Genomic DNA, 21,806 nt, shown 5'->3' on the forward strand with positions numbered 1-21,806 from the left:
AAACTCGCGTGAGTCTCTCGCATCGAGTCCCGGCACTGCCGCCAGCACTAGGGACTGGAGTTTGCGGCTACATGTATTTCTATGCTGCTGAATGCCCCAGTTCCGAGTGCCGGTGGCAGTGCCGGGACATGATGCGAGTTTCTCGCAGGGACCTTGCAAGTGTGACCCCGGCCTTACAGTCCTATCTGTCAGGCCTCCGTAGACCTTATTCACATTAAACTAACATCAGGCAAAATCTGCAGAATCAGACGATAGTTTAATGTCTATGGGGGCAGATGATGTTCGAAAAACGAAACATCTGACTTCCGATGGCTGATCCTTTTGTTCTCTGGGAGACAAGCTTTAGTTGGAGGAGTCTACCAGTGGATCTCATGAAGAACACAGGAGCGCTTGACCGATTCTCTGTATGGAAGATTTACGAGAAATAATTATCGGCCAAACGATCTTCCAGATGATTGCTTGGCTAACAGCTGTCTTCTGTGTATTAGAGGTGGGGGGGGGGGGGGTTCAGATATTTATCAGATCCCATCTATGGATACCTTGAAGCCAGCCATACACATTAGAAGACTGTCGATTGAACAATGCTGCCATCTCCGCCAACTCTCTCATAGACAGGTGCTCTCCTTTGGCCAAGCACTCTAGAGTTCTCTATGAAAAATCCACGGGCTGACATATCGGCCAGCATCTTATCTCCAAGAGAAGGTTACCTACATTGTCCAGGCATTGGTTTCCAATTTTCATGATGATCATTTAGATTGAAAACGTTCTAAAATTCTTTCATGATTTTTCCCTTAAAATGTTAAAAATTAAAAAAATAAAAACTACAGATTGTGATTTTTTTCACCCATGAATATAGTTGTCCATTTTGATTTTTTTGCCCCTTTTGGGCAGTAGGACTACTATCACAGTTTGTTGAGACTCAAAATAACGTTTATGAACAAGCATAAGTTTGCTGAGTGATCAAAACATTGGAGCAATTGGGTAGGTAATATCCCAGAATGCTGCATGGCTGGGGTGTGCGGATCCATCTCATTTGGCCGGTCTCCAGTCATCTACTTCGTTTCTGTGATGCTCTTCTTTTGGCAACTGATGTCATAAACAAAGCTGATCATGAAATGTATTCACCAGTTATAGGGAAGAAGAAACAAGGGAATTTAATTGAAACATTGATTTATGTAACAGGTCTGGCAGGCACTTCTGTCCCAGTATAACAAAGAATCGGACAAGTTAAGCTGGCCATACACATTAGAAGGGTGCCGATATCGACAGATTTGGCCAACGGTCTAATGTGTGTGAGTGTGGCAGTCTACTGATGCTCGGGAGAGAGGTGGATCAGGCACCTCCGATTGCAGACCCATTGTTCTGCCGGAGACAAAATGCCGGCTAATACATTAGTCAGTGGCTTTCTCATAGAGAACACAGGAGAGCTTAGCCGAATGAGCGCCCCTACGTTCAAGGGACTTGGCTAAGATGACTGTTGGCCAAATGATCTTTCTAATGGTCATCTAATGGGTATGGCCAGCTTTAAGCTTCAGTTCTTCTTTATCTTTGGTTCAAGACATGAGGCGACAGTCCTCATACACTCAGGACTGTGGATCAATGGATTCTGTTGAAATTATCAAGATTTGTCAGATTGTTGGTGGATCCCATCAGAAGCAACTAGATCTGCAAACAAATGTCTGTATGGACAAAGGTGGCCATACACATTAGATCATCGTTGACTAAAACTGAGAGGTCAGTAGAACCATCTAACGTGTAAAGGGGTGTCCTGAGACTCTTTGATGGCAGAGGTCTGGGGAAAGAAAGATGTTGATTTAATTCATGCCTAATCATTTTGCTATTTGGTGACTACACGTAAATATCATGGATGGCCGGTCTGTGTCTGCCTTGACAACTTGAGCTTGTGTTGGTGCCTGGTTTGTGAAGGGGGTAAAGTTTACCCAACTTGTAAATTTCAGAGGGATCAGCTGACAATCAGATATGTATGGAAGCATGTTAACTTCGCTCCATGCCAAATTTTCAATTTTGTAGGAAAGAAGAATCATTGATTCCAAAACAAACGCTTGAGATAGGAGTTGTCGAAACCCGCTAACTTCTGCGGGATCAGTCTATGATCATGAACATTTCAGAGAAACATGAACGTGTGGTCAAGTGTCCATGTCTACAGTATGGCGGAGGTATCAAAGTGGCCTTTGGGCGAACGACTAATGGTCGACTTAGAAGTGCCACTGGGGGAAGTCGACACCATTCCTAAATAAAGATCATGACCTAGATTCATTAAATCTGAAGATATTTACCGATTATTCTCCCTTGTTTCACTCAGTGTCTTCTTCATTTGCCTTCACCTCCGCTGAGTGATATCATAAATAATCTTTTCGAGAATCCTAAATTTTTATCTTACGCTGTCGGCAGGTGAGATATCCATCATTCACTCCAAGCGGCAGTGACTTTGCAGCAGACCACCGTACAACCTTTCCAACTGTACTAAATAATTCTGGTCACCCCCTCTCCCCCGATGACGACATTACAAGACGTCAATCGTCCATCTCACAACGATGAGTTGACGTCGATCCTCCCTAAGTGTTCTTTCGGTGGACTTTTTTTTGGGGGGGGGCGTATGGCACCTTCGGCTCTCTTTGGCCTGCCAAGTGCCGCTTATAATATTTTAATGTGCGCGTACATTAGTGATGGGCAATGCCTCTAAGTCTACATGCCATCAGAGCGGCTTGGATGTCACCCAAACTCTGCATTAATTTTCTTGTCTTGTTACAAAAATACAGATATCTCCATCGAGTGTGGATCTTTTTCCTATCGGTCTGGCGTATTGCTCTTTTTTTTTTTTTTGTAGCGCTTCCTCTCCTTTTGCTTTTTTTTTTTTTTTTCCACCTCGTCTTTGCTGTTGCTTGTCTGTGTCTGTCAGCCTGCGTTAGAGCACAGTATGGAAGTGAGGAAAACGCTCTGTGATGCAGTATGCCTTGTCTTGGCGTAGGACACCTACAACCACTTCTCCCCGTCTGTCTGTCGTCCTCTCCGATCAAACATGTCTTACTTATCAAGGGTGCAATCAGCTTGTGGTTGCAGACCCCCGAGCCCCTATATTACCATATATGTATATCTCTCTCTATATGTACAGTATGTGGGTGTGCGTCACACGCTTGTTATTCATTGCACCCATTCTATCTTCCTCTCTCTCTTGCACTCTCTCTCTCTTGCTTCTCTCTCCCTCTCTCTTTCACTCAGGTCACTTTGACAAGCTCTCTCTCCTCCCACTAGCATTGCAATTAGCATATTAATAAACCACAGTACTGCCAGCAGAGAGAGAGAGAGAGGGAAAGGGAGAGGGAGACACACACAAGCACACATACAGAGACAGAATAAAATTCCTCCTGCCTGCTCCCTCTGAGGCCCAATTTCTGCCTTTTAGGGGGGCTTGTTTTGTTCTTTGAGATCTCACAAGGGCATTTTATGCCAGGAGCCTTAGCTGAGGGCAACCAGTACCTGCTCGTCTCCACACCAGGCATGTGAAGATGTCAGTGGGTTGCGCATGTCCTGGTAAGTGCCCCTCATTTCTTTCTTTTTTTTTTTTTTTCTCCTTCTTATGTCTTTTATTTTTTATTTTTGGGCTAATTATCTCGTAATCAATTAAGTCAAGATGTGTCGGCTTTGCTGCAGAAGTCGAGGCCTTTGTATTTTTATGCCATGGAGTCCATTGAATTTGCAAAAGTACCTGCTTGATTTTTTTTATTTTTTTTTTACCTGGTTGGGGGGAGGGGTGAGGGGGTGACAGAAAAAAAAAATTCCCAGAGTTCCTAAATGTCAGCCAATCAGAAGTGAGTCTGGACTTTTGACCTTAGGTCATGGGGTCATTGCAATAGGCTCATTTCTGACAATTGCTAATTGAATGACTTGGACAGATACTGTCATAGCATAGGGATGATTATAGTCTCCGTTGATGAGTGCGGCTTGTTTTTTGCCTTTCTGGGCACTTACCCTTAAAATCCATTATGCACCCCCCCCCCCCCCCCCTTCCCCTTCCTTTCCTTTCCTTTCCTTTCCTATCCTTACCTCCCTAAAATCCTGTGCTCCCCCCCCCAGAGGGTTACTAAAGGTTATTGCCAACCAGTGAAAGACCCATTTTGGACCTAGTTTGAATGACATGATTGTGCGTTTCCTTTTTCTGCTATTCTAAGTTAACTCCTAAAATGCTGGAGAGGCATGGCACCTCTGAGTCCCGCAATCGCCGGAGTTGCCTGTTGATCACCTTAGTGGCGAAACCCTAAAAGGGTGATCCTATAGGTATTATTCTAAGGCTGCTGTTATTGCAGGAGGATTGTAGAGCTTCACTTTAAGGCGGCCTGGATCTGTATAAAAGCAGTGGAGTTACTGCAGACTGGTGCACATTTCGTGTATACATATTTCTTGCCGTGTTTTGCAAGGACACCTTTCCGGAGTGGTGCGTGCACTGCGCTCATATCTGCAGGGACTCATTAGCAATGTCTTAAGGAAAGGCAAGAAAACATTAGCCAGTCATTTAATGCTGTAGCTGCTGAATTGGGGTTTCAATAGGGAACTCTTGTCTTTCTCAATACAATCCCCTGCTCCCTTAAGACTTAACTCTATAGCAACAACGTTACTCTGTGTTTGTTTTGGAGATCAGATGGATACATTGTATCACCATTTATAGGGTGGCGCAGAAAGTATCATTGCAAGAAGCAAAAAAAAAAAGATTGATACTATTTATGTAAACAAAAATGTAACTTCCTGGCGATGGATTCTTTTTGGTGGATCTGACCCCGGTTTCTCTAGATCAGAGTGAAGCAACCTGTGACTGATGTTGTGGTCTTGCATGATGATACCACAATCGGCTGGGGAAGACTTTGCACAATGTTCTGTTGAGAGAAATAGATCTGGGGCAGGAACCTTCATGGTTATGTCTGGCTCAATCATATCAGTAGATTTCCCACAGTTCTGGGTTGATGTTTTGGTCTAAAGCGCATTTGTTTTCTGTAGGGACGAAGGTTGATTTTTTTTTTTTTTTTTTTTTTTGGATCCATGCGACTTACTTGGTACATATTGTTTCGGTGGAAACTGGTGCAAAATGGCTTACGAGTACCTGGAGCTTATTATTGTGGATAAGAAATATTTTGTGCAACAACCGTATACTGAAAGGGGCTCACCGGGCATAGGATAGGAATAAGCTATCCTCAGGACAGATCAATACCAGATTGATGGGGGTCCAATACCTGAAACCCCCACCAATTGTTAGCGCCGGTGGTGGCCGGATGTAAACATTAAACAGAGAGGCTAGCAGGCGAACAGATTTGTGCCGGGTTTCGGACCCCCATCGATATGCATTTGAAGACCTATCCTAAAGATAGGACATCAATATCTTTTTATGTCTGGAGAACCCCTTTAATGATGGCCCCAGCAATGAACTCACATAGGCAACAGCAGAAAAGAATACAAAAACATACACGTTTTGCAGTTTGGGATTTCACAACTGAAGCTTTATAACATAGGAACCGTCACCACCACATCCCCATTTCAGAAAATTGACAATAAATTACTTCTTTGCTCCGTTTCCAATCATTTGCAGACTCAATGTTTTTTTTTTTTTTTTTTTACGTGCCACTATTATTTAATTCAATTACTGGAGGGCTATAAGTTTGAAGGGGTTGTCTAGAATGTTTAATTATTACAATAGAGATCTATCATTTATTAGCCAGAGCAGAAAGCTGCTATAAGGAGCGTCTCTTGCTCTGAAGGACCCAACTAGTGATGAGAGAGTATACTCGTTACTCGGGTTTTCCTGAGCACACTCAGGTGGTCTCCGAGTATTTGTTAGTGTTCGGAGATTTAGTTTTCATCGCCGTAGCTGAATGATTTACATCTCTTAGCCAGCGTGATTACATGTGGGGATTCCCTAGCAACCAGGCAACCCCCACATGTATACTCGCTCCTCACTAGACCCAACGTGTCAATGGATATCAATAAAAACTCTGTAATACCTGATTTCTCCTGTAGGGGCGCTGCAGGGAAATAGAACACCTGCTATTTGGTTGCAATCTCACAGATTACTGCTGATCGCCAGATGGAAAACCTGCCACCATAGAGAACTCCTTTAAGGAAAAGCTATATTAGGGTTAGCACTGCGAGTAATTTCTGAATATCGTACTTTATCAGATTTCCTCTTTTTTTTACGTAAATGTGATTCTTTTAATGAGCTGTCGAGGTTGCAGGTAAGGGGCCTAGCAGCCTGTATTCTGTGAATGGTCTTCTCACTAGGACACAGTCCCTATCATATGCACAGAATTCAGGCTGCTGTACATGTCTGCTACATTGCGGTGACAACCTGGGCTCCGATTTCCTCCAAGTTGTTAGAAAATGATGGCACGGTATTTGGGAATTATTTCTTAAGGTTTTTTTTTATGGGCTATGTTTTTAAGCCTAAAGAGAATGTTCAAGTGTTTTTTTTTATGTGTTTTTTTTTTAAACAGATCCACTCCAAAATTCACATGAAATCCACTCCAAATACTCTTTAAGGCTAGGGTCACATTGCGTTAGTGCAACCCGTTTAGCGCTAGCGGGTTGCGCTAACGCAATGTTTTTAATGGGGCCGCGTCCTGGGGTCGCGGTAACGTCCCCGCTCTCGCAGATCCCCGATCTGCGAGAGCGGGGAACGGACCGCGGGTGCGCCTCGGACGCTGCAAGCAGCGTCCGCGGCGCACCAGGAAACGATAGCGCGTGCCGAACATGGCACGCGCTAGTGCTGCACGTTCCCATTGCCGTGAATGGGCGCGCTAACGGACGCGTTGCACGGCGTTAATTTCGCCGTGCAACGCTGTCCGTTAAGCGCGTTCCCATAACGCAATGGGAACCCAGCCTTAGGCTATGTGCACACGTTGCGGATTTGGATTGTGGAATTTTCTGTGCAGATTTTGCATTTCTTGGCAGAATCTGCGTGTTTTTTGTGCTGATTTTGTGCGGGTTTTTTTGGGAAATTCTGTGCGGATTTCATGCGTTTTTCACCCCTGCGGATTTCTATTATGGAATGGGTGCAGAAACGCTGCAGATCCGCAAAAAGAAGTGACATGCTCCTTTTTTGAATCTGCTGCGTTTTCCGTGCGGAATTTTCCGCACCATTAGCACAGCGTTTTTTTTTTTTCCGATTGATTTACATTGTACTGTAAATCACTTGCGGATCTGCAGCGTTTCTGCGTGGAAAAAAACGCTGTGGATCCGCAGGAAATCCGCAACGTGTGCACATACCCTGAGGATAAGTTCTCACGTGGAGTATTTGGGGCAATTTTGACGCTGCATATTTTCGCTACTCCCCCAAAAAAACGGCAGTTCCAGCAAAGTGGACGGTTTTCCCTAAGGGCCTGTGCACATGTTGCAGATTTGTCACTTTTTTGTCACAAAACCTGAAGGGTTTCCTGACGCCAACAAAGTGAATGAGTCCTGAAATTTCGTGCACTCGTTGCTTTTTTAGACTTGCAGGTTTGGTGTCCATTCTTCCAGCGTTTTTGCTGCGGATTTCACCCAGACTAATGAATGGGGAAAAATCTGCACCAAAAATTAATGGAAAAAAATGCTGCAAGATGCACCTATTTTACACTGCGTTTTTCCTTCCAAGGGATGCAGAAACGTTTACAACAAATACTTAATGTGCGCACATGCCCTAAATCTCATGGCCACTGTGTTTTCTTCTTATACAGCATTAACTGACCTGTGGGGCGTTTTTACAATCAATTACTCTTGCGGTAAATCTGCGTTTTGTTTGCGGATCTTCCCCATAGACTTTAATAAAATTTTGAAGGTAAAAAAATTACCATAATGTAATGATTACAATTAAACTTTCATATATTATAGATTCATTATCCACCAACTGAAATTTGTCACGTCTTTTATTGTTTTAATACTGATGATTTTGGCATACAACTCCTGATAACCCCAAAAACCTGTCTCAATAAATTAGCATATCAAGAAAAGGTTCTCTAAACGACCTATTACCCTAATCTTCTGAATCAACTAATTAACTCTAAACACATGCAAAAGATACCTGAGGCTTTTATAAACTCCCTGCCTGGTTCATTACTCAAAACCCCCATCATGGGTAAGACTAGCGACCTGACAGATGTCAAGAAGGCCATCATTGACACCCTCAAGCAAGAGGGTAAGACCCAGAAAGAAATTTCTCAACAAATAGGCTGTTCCCAGAGTGCTGTATCAAGGCACCTCAATGGTAAGTCTGTTGGAAGGAAACAATGTGGCAGAAAACGCTGTACAACGAGAAGAGGAGACCGGACCCTGAGGAAGATTGTGGAGAAGGACCGATTCCAGACCTTGGGGAACCTGAGGAAGCAGTGGACTGAGTCTGGTGTGGAAACATCCAGAGCCACCGTGCACAGGCGTGTGCAGGAAATGGGCTACAGGTGCCGCATTCCCCAGGTAAAGCCACTTTTGAACCATAAACAGCGGCAGAGGCGCCTGACCTGGGCTACAGAGAAGCAGCACTGGACTGTTGCTAAGTGGTCCCAAGTACTTTTTTCTGATGAAAGCAAATTTTGCATGTCATTCGGAAATCAAGGTGCCAGAGTCTGGAGGAAGACTGGGGAGAAGGAAATGCCAAAATGCCTGAAGTCCAGTGTCAAGTACCCACAGTCAGTGATGGTGTGGGGTGCCATGTCAGCTGCTGGTGTTGGTCCACTGTGTTTCATCAAGGGCAGGGTCAATGCAGCTAGCTATCAGGAAATTTTGGAGCACTTCATGCTTCCATCGGCTGAAATGCTTTATGGAGATGAAGATTTCATTTTTCAGCACGACCTGGCACCTGCTCACAGTGCCAAAACCACTGGTAAATGGTTTACTGACCATGGTATTACTGTGCTCAATTGGCCTGCCAACTCTCCTGACCTGAACCCCATAGAGAATCTGTGGGATATTGTGAAGAGAAAGTTGAGAGACGCAAGACCCAACACTCTGGATGAGCTTAAGGCCGCTATTGAAGCATCCTGGGCCTCCATAACATCTCAGCAGTGTCACAGGCTGATTGCCTCCATGCCACGCCGCATTGAAGCAGTCATTTCTGCCAAAGGATTCCCGACCAAGTATTGAGTGCATAACTGAACATTATTATTTGTTGGTTTTTTTGTTTGTTATTAAAAAACACTTTTATTTGATTGGATGGGTGAAATATGCTAATTTATTGAGACAGGTTTTTTGGGTTATCAGGAGTTGTATGCCAAAATCATCAGTATTAAAACAATAAAAGACCTGACAAATTTCAGTTGGTGGATAATGAATCTATAATATATGAAAGTTTAATTGTAATCATTACATTATGGTAAATAATGAAATTTAACACTATATGCTAATTTTTTGAGAAGGACCTGTATAAGATATCTAAACTTTAAAAAGTGATTGGTGTTAATAATCATTCTTGACGTAATGGTAACTACTGATCCTAGCACGGGTTAGCACCGCCCAAAATTTTTAAGGGGTTGTCCAATTTTTCCAATCCCTTTTTGTATAATAGAAGAGTATTCTATGTATAAGCAGATCACAAACTGCTAGGACTGGCAGTGATCAGCTGGGATCTATGGAGGAACCTGGCCCAAAAAAAAAACCAAACACTTTCAGAGCAGTGCCACCACTGGTGAAATGGGGGTATTACACCATTTCTATTATTTTTCTTTTACAAAAGGGAGACCCCAGTCTTATGTATAAATGTTTTATCCCATCATGGTCTTCTTTTTTTTTTGCTTGCTTTTTTTCAGATAGAATAGTCAATGAATTGGTAGAAATGGTAGTAACACTCAGGACGCGGCAGATTACATTGTGTTGTTTTTAATGAGAAACTAGAAAACATTCATTATTATGTGTGAACTTCACACCCAAAATGTCGTCTGCCACCTCCGGCTCAGATTGTGTAACCGCTTATCTAAAATAGGATGGAGACAAAATAAATTGCTTTTTTTCCACCGTTACATGACGCAGTGAATATACTGAAAGCCAAAGAGAGTGGCTCTGTGCATTATAATGGTTGTACAGCTGCTTTACATATATCTTAGTGAAACATATGGATATCATGGAGGAGGATGACCCACTCAGGACATCCTCTGTAAGCAAAGGGGGAGCCATTAATAGCCAAGTGCTCTTGCTTTGGAGGACCCGACCTGTCCATTTATCACTTGGCCACCATGTAATACCACATTTGTCCTGTAGTGGCCGCTGCAGTAAAAAAGTACCGCATCCTCCCTGATCCGATCGGTTGGGTTTCTCAATCCGGACCTGCCTTGATTTGGTGATCACTTCCAAAAAGATATGTAACAATAGATGGTGGGGATAGGGCCCTGATTCTGGAAATTAGTCTAAAAATGTGGCTATAGATTGGTTGACATAATACCGTTATTGGTGCAAACACTGGTGGACACAAACAGAAGAGGCCCCAAGAACAATATATGGGCCCTTTGCAGCCCAATAGCTCATAATAATGCACAACCCACCCTGTTGTAGATGTGGAAATGGGCCCCCTTACCTCCCGGGCCCCTGGGGGGCTTCACCAAGGATGTGTCTGCCTCTGGGTACAGATATGTGACTGGTCCTGTAGGAAGCATGATTGTATCTGCCCTATGTCCTGTATGTAGTGACTTGTTCTGCCCCTTCACATGGAGCCTAAGGAGCCGAATCTCTGCTGTGATGCTGTCAGGGAATGGAAACAGTCATAGATTATATTTATACGCTGAAAAAAACACAAAACAACAAATCCATCCCTCTCCCTGCACAGCAGACACGTTCTCATAGGAAGATAAGGCCCATTTGGTTCTGGACGATTCAATTGTTAGAACGTCTGGAGCTCATTTCCCTGATACAAAGTTCCAAATCCCCAGCTCGCCAGGTGACGAGGAATGTGGAGCAATTCCCTGCACGTTCCGTGGTCAGAAGCCTCGCTGTCTATGTAATACTCTGCAATGGCGGACCAGTGTTCCCATTCACTGACAGCAGGCAGAGGGGTTGGGAATGATAAGATATTGAAATACAAAGTTGTCAGGGAAGTTATTACACTTTTTTCTAGTGTTTAAGCTTTATTTATATTATTATTATTTATTATTATAGCGCCATTTATTCCTTGGCGCTTTACATGTGAGACTAGACGATCCTGTGACTGTATCCAGATTACACAGCTCCGGTCCATATACAAGCTCCTAACCAGAGATCTCGCTAAGGCTACGTTCACATTTGCGTTGTGCGCCGCAGCGTCGGCGACGCAACGCACAACGCAAATAAAAATGCACCAAAACGCACGCAAAAACGCTGCGTTTTGCGACGCATGCTTCATTTTTTGCCAAAATTTCGATGCAAAAAAAATGCAACTTGTTGCGTTTTCTTTGCCCGACGCTTGCGGCAAAAAAACCGCGTGCGTCGCACAACAAAAACCGCGTGCGTCGCACAACACAGCACAACGCATGTCCATGCGTCCCCCATGTTAAATATAGGGGCGCATGATGCATGCGTCGCCGCTGCCTTTCCCGACGCTGCGTCGGGAAACGCAAATGTGAACGTTGCCTAACGTCACTCTCCTATCTATTTACACACAAATAATGGGGGAAGCACTGAAAGTATCTATTACTTATCTGTTTATCTATCTATTATCTATGAATTATCTATCATCTATCTATCTATCTATCATCTATCTATTATCTATTATCTATCTATCATCTATCTATCTATCTTGTCTATTATCTATCTATTATCTATCATCTATCTATTATCTATTATCTATCTATCATCTATCTATCTATCTTGTCTATTATCTATCTATTATCTATCATCTATCTATTATCTATTATCTATCTATCATCTATCTATTATCTATTATCTATCTATCATCTATCTATCTATCTTGTCTATTATCTATCTATTATCTATCTATCATCTATCTATTATCTATTATCTATCTATCATCTATCTATTATCTATTATCTATATATCATCTATCTATCTATCTATCTTGTCTATTATCTATTATCTATCTATCATCTATCTATCTATCTTGTCTATTATCTATCTATTATCTATCTATCTATTATCTATCTATTATCTATCTATCATCTATCTATCTTGTCTATTATCTATCTATTATCTATCTATCATCTATCTATTATCTATTATCTATCTATCATCTATCTATCTATCTTGTCTATTATCTATCTATTATCTATCTATCTATTATCTATAATCTATTATCTATCTCTGTATCTCTCTATTATCTATCTATCTTATCTATCTATTATCTTTGAATTATCTATCTCTCTGTCATCTATCTGTCTCTCTATTATCTATCTATTATCTATCTATCTATCCATCTATTTATCTATCATCTATCTGTTATCTATCTATTATCTATCTATTATCTATCTATCTATTATCTATCTATTATCTATCTATCTTATCTATTATCTTTGAATTATCTATCTCTCTGTCATCTATCTGTCTCTCTATTATCTATCTATTATCTATCTATCTGTTATCTATCTATCTATCTATTATCTATCTATTATCTATCTATTATCTATCTATCTATTATCTATCTATCTATTATCTATCTATCTTATCTATTATCTTTGAATTATCTATCTCTCTATTATCCATCAGTCTCTCTATTATCTATCTCTCTAATTCTCTCTCTCCGTCTATCTCTCTCCACATCATGCGGTGTAATTATGAATAATGTGGCTTTGTTAATGACACCACTTTGCTGGCAGCCATCTATACGTTGCTCTCCGTGGATTGCGTCGTCTGCTCTTCTATAAGGACCCACAGACGCCGGCTGTATACAGCGCTCCTCTCATTGTCCCAGGCTTTGCTTTACCTGCAGTTCTGGCGGAAGCTTTTACAGATTCTATTTTCAATTCTGTTTACATTGTCGTCTTCATGAACGAGCTGCTGCTGTAACCATGAAATGAAATACTACCTATATCATGGAGCCAGTGTCCAGGAAAGTGATAATTGAGGAATTGTCTGAGGTTACTAGAAATTTTGACTTCTTTTTCTTTACTACATGATCACATTCAGATCACAAACCACTGGCATATGTTACATCACTCAGATAAATAAAACCTTTGCATTATCCAGATGCCTTGCTGAATGACTGTGATGATAATTGTAAAACACAAGCTCGGTGCATGATGTACACACTGAGCCAGTTATAAAAAGTGTCACCGTGACAGCAGTTTTATCAATCCTGTACTACTTATCATAAGTTCCCTGCTTCCCTTCACACAGCCATAGAGGTAAATAATTACATTCTAGCTCCCGGCAGCCACCACTAGGGGGAGCTGACTGCATACAGATTTATCAATACCCTGAATAATACATTTGTCTGCAGTGAGCTCCCTCTAGTGGTGGCTGCAGGCAGCAATGATTTTATAAACTCAATGCTGGACTTATTCAGAGAATTTGGAGCTCTATAATGAGGAAAAGTATTAACCACTGAGCCACCGTGCTTGCCCACTTACAGTTCTCCATAGAAGTTTATGAGCACCAACTGTCATCTCCTATCTCAATAATGGGGAGCTCGAATTCACTGAAAACTGAGAATATTGAGAATAAATGATCAGTCCAGGAGGAGGAAGAAGCAGCAGATCTCTCCTATAAGATTTATTACCAAGCTTCTTATTTTCATTCATACTTTATGGGGAAAAAAAATTAAAATGGTGGATACTCTTGAAGGAATAGTGTGCAGAGCAGCTTTTGTAAAAGGATTAGGTCCTGGTGTTTTTTCTTTCTAGTAGCTTCATTTTATTTTTTTGGGGGAAAATTGGCGCAGAATTATATTTTAAACTGTTGTATACCATAATTTGCCCACACTGTAGTCACATGCGCATGGTTTAGCCAATGTAGAGGCTTTTTTAATAATTATTTTCCATAACGCGGCACCAATTATTATTATTATTATTATTATTATTATTTTTATTATTATTATTATTTAACTTTGCAACTTTATTAAGCCAGAAAAAAGTGCAAATAAACACATTTCTGCTGGAAGCGGTCAAGTCCAATAAGACAAAGGCTTCATTTCTAGTTTATCGTGGAAGTGGGGGGCAACGCGGGGGAGGAAAATCTATTATTTTTTTTTTGTTGTTGTTGTTGTTGTTGTGTGTGGAAGACAAAACAAGCTGATCCAGTAGAAATTCTCCGAAAATCGTGCGCTAATCAATCCCACAGGGATCCGACATTCAAGGAGCCTCACGTCATAGGCTTCTCCACGCATATTGTTCCGAATCAGATTTTGTCTGTGAGCTGCGGACCATCTCTGATGTCTGAAACAGAAGGAAAAAAAAACGGCTCTTTTTTTTCTTTCTTTTAATTATTCATCTGGAAGGCGACCAGGGCATTAGACTACATCTGGTATCAGGCATCTTGGATTGGTCTGGCCCATAGAGAATAGTGTGATCATTCCAGGCCAGCAGTCTTAAGAGCAGGGCAGTCCCTGGAAGTCGTGGTTTTTGTTTTTTTTAGCATCAGACATCTGCACGCTGTCGCGAAGTTAACACTTTATGATTGCAGCAAAAGACGCAAGATAAAAATTAGAATTTTTGCTGCTGCAATAATTAGGAATCAATTAACAGAAGTCTACAGAAAGTTATGGGGTAAATCTCACTCCCCACAGAAAATAGGGAGCTGTATAGGAGGGAATTCATCTAGCGTTTTGCGCATTTGTTTGGCGTCAAAAAGTCACAAATGTTGTTTTTGCACGCACGTTTCTAACATTTTGCAACTTTAGGCTGCACTTGCAACTTTTAAAAAAATCAATGGCTAAGGCTACTTTCACACTAGCGTCGTTTTGAATACGTCGCAATGCGTCGTTTAGCGTAAAAAACGCATCCTGCAAAGTTGTCTGCAGGATGCGTTTTTCCCCATAGACTAACATTAGCGACGCATTGTGACGCATTGACACACGTCGCAACTGTCGTTGTGACGGACCGTCGGCAGCAAAAAACGTTACATGTAACGTTTTTTGCTGCGTTGTGTCCGCCATTTACGACCGCGCATGCCCGGCCGGAACTCCGCCCCCACCTCCCCGCAACTCACAATGGAGCAGCGGATGCGCTGGAAAAATGCATCCGCTGCCCCCGTTGTGCGGCGCTTGCACAGTATGCGTCGGTACGTCGGGCCGACGCAGCGCGACGGCCCCGGACCGACGCTAGTGTGAAAGTAGCCTAAGTGTGCTTAGTTAGCTAGGCATATAGGTCTAAGAAAGATTTATGAACGGTGACTTTTTGGAAAGTCACTAAAAAGTCTCAATTCTCACTTTGGTAAAGGAGTTTGTGTAAAAAAATGGAAAAAAAACGCTCTAGACAGAAGAGTTATATCAAAAGGTGCGCAAAATGTATCAAATGTTGTCCGACACTTTTGATAAATTTGGAGCAGAAAAATGACAATGAAGCCACATGAAAAATTGACTTTAAAAATTCCCATCTTAATGAATTTCCCCCATAGTTTGTAATGTTACTATCCTGTCTGCTCTGTGTTTCCAGCACTAAAATAAGACTGTCGTTAAATCTGGTCATTCTGCTCCATTCTAAACAGCAAAGCTGTCAAGTGAGTTGAGTTAGACACAGAGTCTTATCTGTTTGGATATAGTACAATCCTGTATTATCGAGACTTCCAGCTGTACAAAAGTAACTCCTCTAATAATAATGAGATGACTCTGCACATAATGTTCCAATCTGTGCAGCAAAGCTGACTAGTGAGCTAGACACACAGCCTTATCTGTTTTTAAATAGTGCTACTATCCTGTATTATCTAGACTTCCAGCTGTTCAAAAGTAACTCGTCAATCCTCTAATAATAATGAGATGACTCTGCATATGGTGTCCAATCTATGCGGCAAAGCTGACAGGTGAGCTATGGTTCCTATGGCTCCTGTGCCAATGGTGTGTGAGAAGGAAAACAAGACTTTCTGCCAGATTCAATGCCCACAAGTCTATAGGAAGATCACTACTAAGAAAATGATTTAAAGGGAAACTCCATTTACATATATAAAATGTCCTATTTCTTCCGGTCAATACGCCAGATACATCTCTCTCCAACATCATCTGTTGGGGCAAGTCTGGAGGCACAATTCACATATAATGGACCATCAGACAAAAATATATAATGTGTACTGGGGGCCTTAGCTGTCCAATATGAAATAGTCCTTGGGTGTCCATCAATTTCACTATAAGTTCACTCTAGGCGTTTTTGATCAGCGTTTTTTGAACTGCAGCAAAACCTGACCTCTTGGCAGGAAATAAGCTGCAGAAAAAAAGCATGTTTTCCTTGCTTTTTTCCTTGTTTTTTTATGCATTTTTTTTATTTATTTTTTGATGTGGTTTTGGCATGCCAGATTTGACTCTTGTGAATGCTGATAAAGTTTAGTGTTGAAAAAAAAAAAGTTCTATTCCATGGAATCAGTTTTTGGCACAAAAAAGCAGCAAAACCTGATACCTGCATTTTTTTGGTGCGTTTTTTAACCACTCATTCATTTCAATGGGTGAAAAACGCTGGAAGAAGTGACGTGCTCCACTGTGCAAAAAAACATACAAAGCACAAAATCCTCATGACAAAAAAGTCAGGGTGTGTGCATGAGATTTCTGAAACCTCATAGACTTTGCTGTTACTGTAAAACGCAGTTGAAAATTTGCAAAAAAAAAAAAAAATGCATAAAAAAAAAGCTGCAAAATGTCAAATGTGAACTTAGCCTAATAATTGCCACAAGAAAAGCGATAAATCTCTCATAAGTGGATGTACACCAACTCTCACCATCACTGACAAGGAGGGGTTCCCTGTCTTGGATGTCCTCAATAGGAGACATCCCTGACTCCCTGAGCTGGACTTCCCAACGAGTCTACCGGACTGGAAAACCCAGACACAGAGACCCTTGAGATACTTCCGCCTAACCAAGGGGGCTCAATAAAGACCATGTGAATTCATTTTGTGCCATGATATTTTGTCCCACCTGATTCTTGGAAGGTGGTGGTTTTGCAGTGACCCACTTGTTGTGGCGAGTCTTTAGTTCGCTGGAAAAAAAAAAAAGTATGGAAATGAATTCTTCAAAAGGAAGAAAACTGTCTTTCGAGTGCCTCCTATTTCTCAATGTTTGACCTTTTTAAGAAGCTTCAAACCATGACTTGGGCTATAAGCCACATTTGAGACAACCATTTCCAGGCAGCATCGGTTTGGAGGTCTTGCTCTTCGTCGAGCCAGAGTAGAATGCTGGTTGGGTGCATGGTATGTTGGGTGGGCTGGGTCTTAAATTTTGTACTCCTTGTGAAGATTCAGCTAATGGGGAGTGTTCGCCTAAGGCCGGAGTCACACTACAGTGAGATACGGCCGAGTCTCGCAGGTGAAAAACAAGCTCTGGCACCGGCACTCCGGAGCGGAGCGTGCAGCTCCATGTAATGCTATGCGGCCGCACGCTCCGCTCTGGAGTGCCGGTGCCAGAGCTTGGGTTTAACCTGCGAGACTCGGCCGTATCTCGCTGTGTGTGATCCCGGCCTTAAGGGGGCACTAGAGTGACAGTTTTCTTCTTTGGAGAGGGTAGTAATCTCGCAGACCACCAGATCGGCATAATAAATGGAGCACATTGAGGGCTGATTGGTGGATCCAGGGTCACGCCCCTGAGGAGTAACTTCTATAACGTTTCACTATTTACCCAGGAAATAAAGTTGAGCCGTGATTCCGATATCTTCATATTTTTCCCCTATGAGTATTTTCGTCTTTTCATCTTGACAGTATAACATTGTTCCAAGTGACGACTGGCAGAGGAGCCCTGGCTGATCACCCATGTAAATAAATACGTAGTGTGGTAGCGTTGTTATGCTTTTTAGCCATGTAAGACATGCCACCGGATCTCATGTATCTGAGGTCTGATGTACCACCTGTCATCTCTATACGAGCTAAGGAGATTATCAAATTCTGCCAGCTCCTTTCCTTTCCCGATCTTTCTGAAATACGGCCAACAAGTATTGGTTCTGATGAAGTTTGAACGCTCACATTGTTCCGGGCAGAGGGGTAGATGACATCCTCCTGTCTATATACATGTCCTATGTACTATTTTTTTTTTTTTTCTTTTTTAGGATTTTGGGGCTGGGACCATACAATGAATTTGACTGCATGTCTAACACCATTGCCATAAGAATGAATAGAGTTGCATTTATTGACGGCAGCTTGAGTTAAATGCAGATGCTTTTTGAAAGACTACTTAAAGGGGTTGTCTGAAGTTCCCTTGTTCAGGAGCCAGTGGCCCCCCTCCCATCCTGATATATATGTCCCTTATCCTGGGCCCCATCCTGGTATATATATCCCTCATCCTGGTATGTATCTTCCTCTTCCTGCCCCCATCCTGGTATACAGTTAGGGCCAGAAATATTTGGACAGTGACACAAGTTTTGTTATTTTAGCGGTTTACAAAAACATGTTCAGAAATACAATTATATATATATATATAATATGGGCTGAAAGTGCACACTCCCAGCTGCAATATGATAGTTTCCACATCCAAATCGGAGAAAGGGTTTAGGAATCATAGCTCTGTAATGCATAGCGTCCTCTTTTTCAAGGGACCAAAAGTAATTGGACAATGGACTCTAAGGGCTGCAATTAACTCTGAAGGCATCTCCCTCATTAACCTGTAATCAATGAAGTAGTTAAAAGGTCAGGGGTGGATTCCAGGTGTGTGGTTTTGCATTTGGAAGCTGTTGCTGTGAGCAGACAACATGCGGTCAAAGGAACTCTCAATTGAGGTGAAGCAGAACATCCTGAGGCTGAAAAAAAAGAAAAAATCCATCAGAGAGATAGCAGACATGCTTGGAGTGGCAAAATCAACAGTTGGGTACATTCTGAGAAAAAAGGAATTGACTGGTGAGCTTGGGAACTCAAAAAGGCCTGGGCGTCCACGGATGACAACAGTGGTGGATGATCGCCGCATACTTAATTTGGTGAAGAAGAACCCGTTCACAACATCAACTGAAGTCCAGAACACTCTCAGTGAAGTAGGTGTATCTGTCTCTAAGTCAACAGTAAAGAGAAGATTCCATGACAGTAAATACAAAGGGTTCACATCTAGATGCAAACCATTCATCAATACCAAAAATAGACAGGCCAGAGTTAAATGTGCAGAAAAACACCTCAAGAAGCCATCTCAGTTCTGGAAAAGTATTCTATGGACAGATGAGACAAAGATCAACCTGTACCAGAATGATGGGAAGAAAAAAGTTTGGAGAAGAAAGGGAACGGCACATGATCCAAGGCACACCACATCCTCTGTAAAACATGGTGGAGGCAACGTGATGGCATGGGCATGCATGGCTTTCAATGGCACTGGGTCACTTGTGTTTATTGATGACATAAGAGCAGACAAGAGTAGCCGGATGAATTCTGAAGTGTACCGGGATATACTTTCAGCCCAGATTCAGCCAAATGCTGCAAAGTTGATTGGACGGCGCTTCATAGTACAGATGGACAATGACCCCAAGCATACATCCAAAGCTACCCAGGAGTTCATGAGTGCCAAAAAGTGGAACATTCTGCAATGGCCAAGTCAATCTCCAGATCTAAACCCAATTGAGCATGCATTTCACTTGCTGAAATCCAGACTTAAGACGGAAAGACCCACAAACAAGCAAGACCTGAAGGCTGCGGCTGTAAATAATAATAATAATTTTATTTATATAGCGCCAACATATTCCGCAGCGCTTTACAAATTATAGAGATTATATACAAATTGTAAAGGCCTGGCAAAGCATTAAGAAGGAGGAAACCCAGCGTTTGGTGATGTCCATGGGTTCCAGACTTAAGGCAGTGATTGCCTCCAAAGGATTTGCAACAAAATATTGAAAATAAAAATATTTTGTTTGGGTTATGTTTATTTGTCCAATTACTTTTGACCTCCTAAAATGTGGAGTGTTTGTAAAGAAATGTGTACAATTCCTACATTTTCTATCAGATATTTTTGTTCAACCCTTCAAATTAAACGTTACAATCTGCACTTGAATTCTGTTCTAGAGGTTTCATTTCAAATCCAATGTGGTGGCATGCAGAGCCCAACTCGCGAAAATTGTGTCACTGTCCAAATATTTCTGGCCCTAACTGTATATGTCCCTTTTCCTGGTATATATGCCCCGTCCTGGTGTATATGTCCCTTTTCCTGGTATATATATGCCCCGTCCTGGTATATATGTCCCCCGTTCTGCTGCTGCTCTTTAATGCATAGAGAAAATCAACAATTATACTCACCTTCCATCCACTCCCCCGCCACGTGGCATCCTTTTCAGTGTGCAAGCGACAGGAGCGCATGATGTCACCGCCATACGCCCCCAGTCACATGCACACCGACGTCAGCTGTTGGCCTCTGATTGGCCGGCAGCATATATAGCAGCGAACAGACCCGACTAGTCTCTGTGCCGCAGTACACTTCAGCTGAATGTGCGTCAAAGGACGCACATCCAGTTGAAGTTTGTGTATGCGTCGGCAGGCTCATCTCCCTAACGGGCTTGGTCGCATCCTCTGCAACCAGGGTCGTTACACCCCTGTCAGGAGCACACTACTCCCCAGCATCCTAAATTTCTGCTCACCACAGGGTGAGGCTCCTGAAGATTGACAGTTTGGGAAGGTGGCTGGCTCAAACTGTGCACTTTCCGAGGCTAGGAACAGAGGCTGGCCGCACCACAGTGATACTTGCAAGCTGTATGGCAAACAGCGTGCATGTGCATCCAGTCACCACTTAAAGTGGCAATGATCTGTGCACTAGAGAACTAAAAAGCCTTCTGTTCTTGAGGATGGAAAGGATTTTTTTAATTGAAGTAAATAGCAAAATTGCTCGATTTTACAAGCACTTTGCAATTTTATCAATTTTTCCTAAAAGGAGACAACACCTTTAAATGGGTTTTCTAGGACTTTAATATTGATTTTGGAATTTGTCATCAATATCAGATCAATGCGGGTCTGAATTTTCGACCTCCCCTGACCAATCCATTGATTGAAGGTGCAGCGGAATTGGTACAGCGCCGCCCATTGAGTAGTGGCTATGACAGGTACTGCAGCTCACTCTGATTCAATTGAGAAGCGCCGACACCAATCTGATATTAGTGACCCACCCTAAAGATAGGTAAGATCGGTCGCTATCATTAAAGTCACAGAAAAACCCTATAATATAGTCATCTGTAATGGGAGGACATATGACTTTTAGGTCAGACTACAGAGGGTTTGTTTGTAGTCTGAATCTGTGGAGACTTGTCAGTCTGCGTATAAGCTGCGTGCATAAAACAGTAAAAGGTTTTGTATCTATATTTATTGCTTTCCTTTTATTAGATAAGTTAAAATATGATTTTATCCTTGATTTTACTTTTTTTGCCCAAAGGTAAAAGGTATAAAATAAAGAAATTAGTATTACTTATTCATTAAATCCCCCTGTGCGCTAACGCCGCTGATCTGGTGATCCCTATTGGACAGTCACCTGACCACTCCAGCCAATCACTAGCCAAATATGCATGTGACCACTGAAGTCAGCGATTGGATGCAGTGGTCATATGACTGACAGATAAGAAGTCATCATCACTTCCTGTACTGATGGAGACCACCTTATAACTACTTTTTTTTTTTTTAGTGATGTCTGCAGCAATTTAGGTTCTTACACTTCTAAACTACTTTGTGAGTGGGTGAAAACAGGGGCCAGTGACTCCCAGTAGAACAGATTGGCATTCGTACACGATTGACCCCTCCTCCGTCCAATCAAATGACTTGACCTTGTGATTGGTGGGG

At 42.1% G+C, this 21,806-nt stretch overlaps 1 protein-coding gene across 3 annotated transcripts in view; it reads left to right on the forward strand.

Moving 5' to 3' along the window:
* Window positions 1-3,316: 3,316 nt before the first annotated feature.
* LDB1 (LIM domain binding 1) overlaps window positions 3,317-21,806 on the forward strand; it is a 177,630-nt gene continuing 159,140 nt past the window's right edge. Inside the window, exon 1 of one of the 3 annotated variants that reach the window (XM_069754051.1) lies at window positions 3,317-3,552. In XM_069754051.1, the coding sequence (XP_069610152.1) occupies window positions 3,528-3,552 (25 nt within the window). In that variant the 5' untranslated portion in view covers window positions 3,317-3,527. The remainder of the gene's footprint in view (window positions 3,553-21,806) is intronic. The other 2 variants (XM_069754053.1, XM_069754056.1) reach the window with 2 other exon arrangements.

Source organism: Ranitomeya imitator, chromosome 2 (assembly GCF_032444005.1).
Source record: "Ranitomeya imitator isolate aRanImi1 chromosome 2, aRanImi1.pri, whole genome shotgun sequence".
NCBI lineage: Eukaryota > Metazoa > Chordata > Amphibia > Anura > Dendrobatidae > Ranitomeya > Ranitomeya imitator.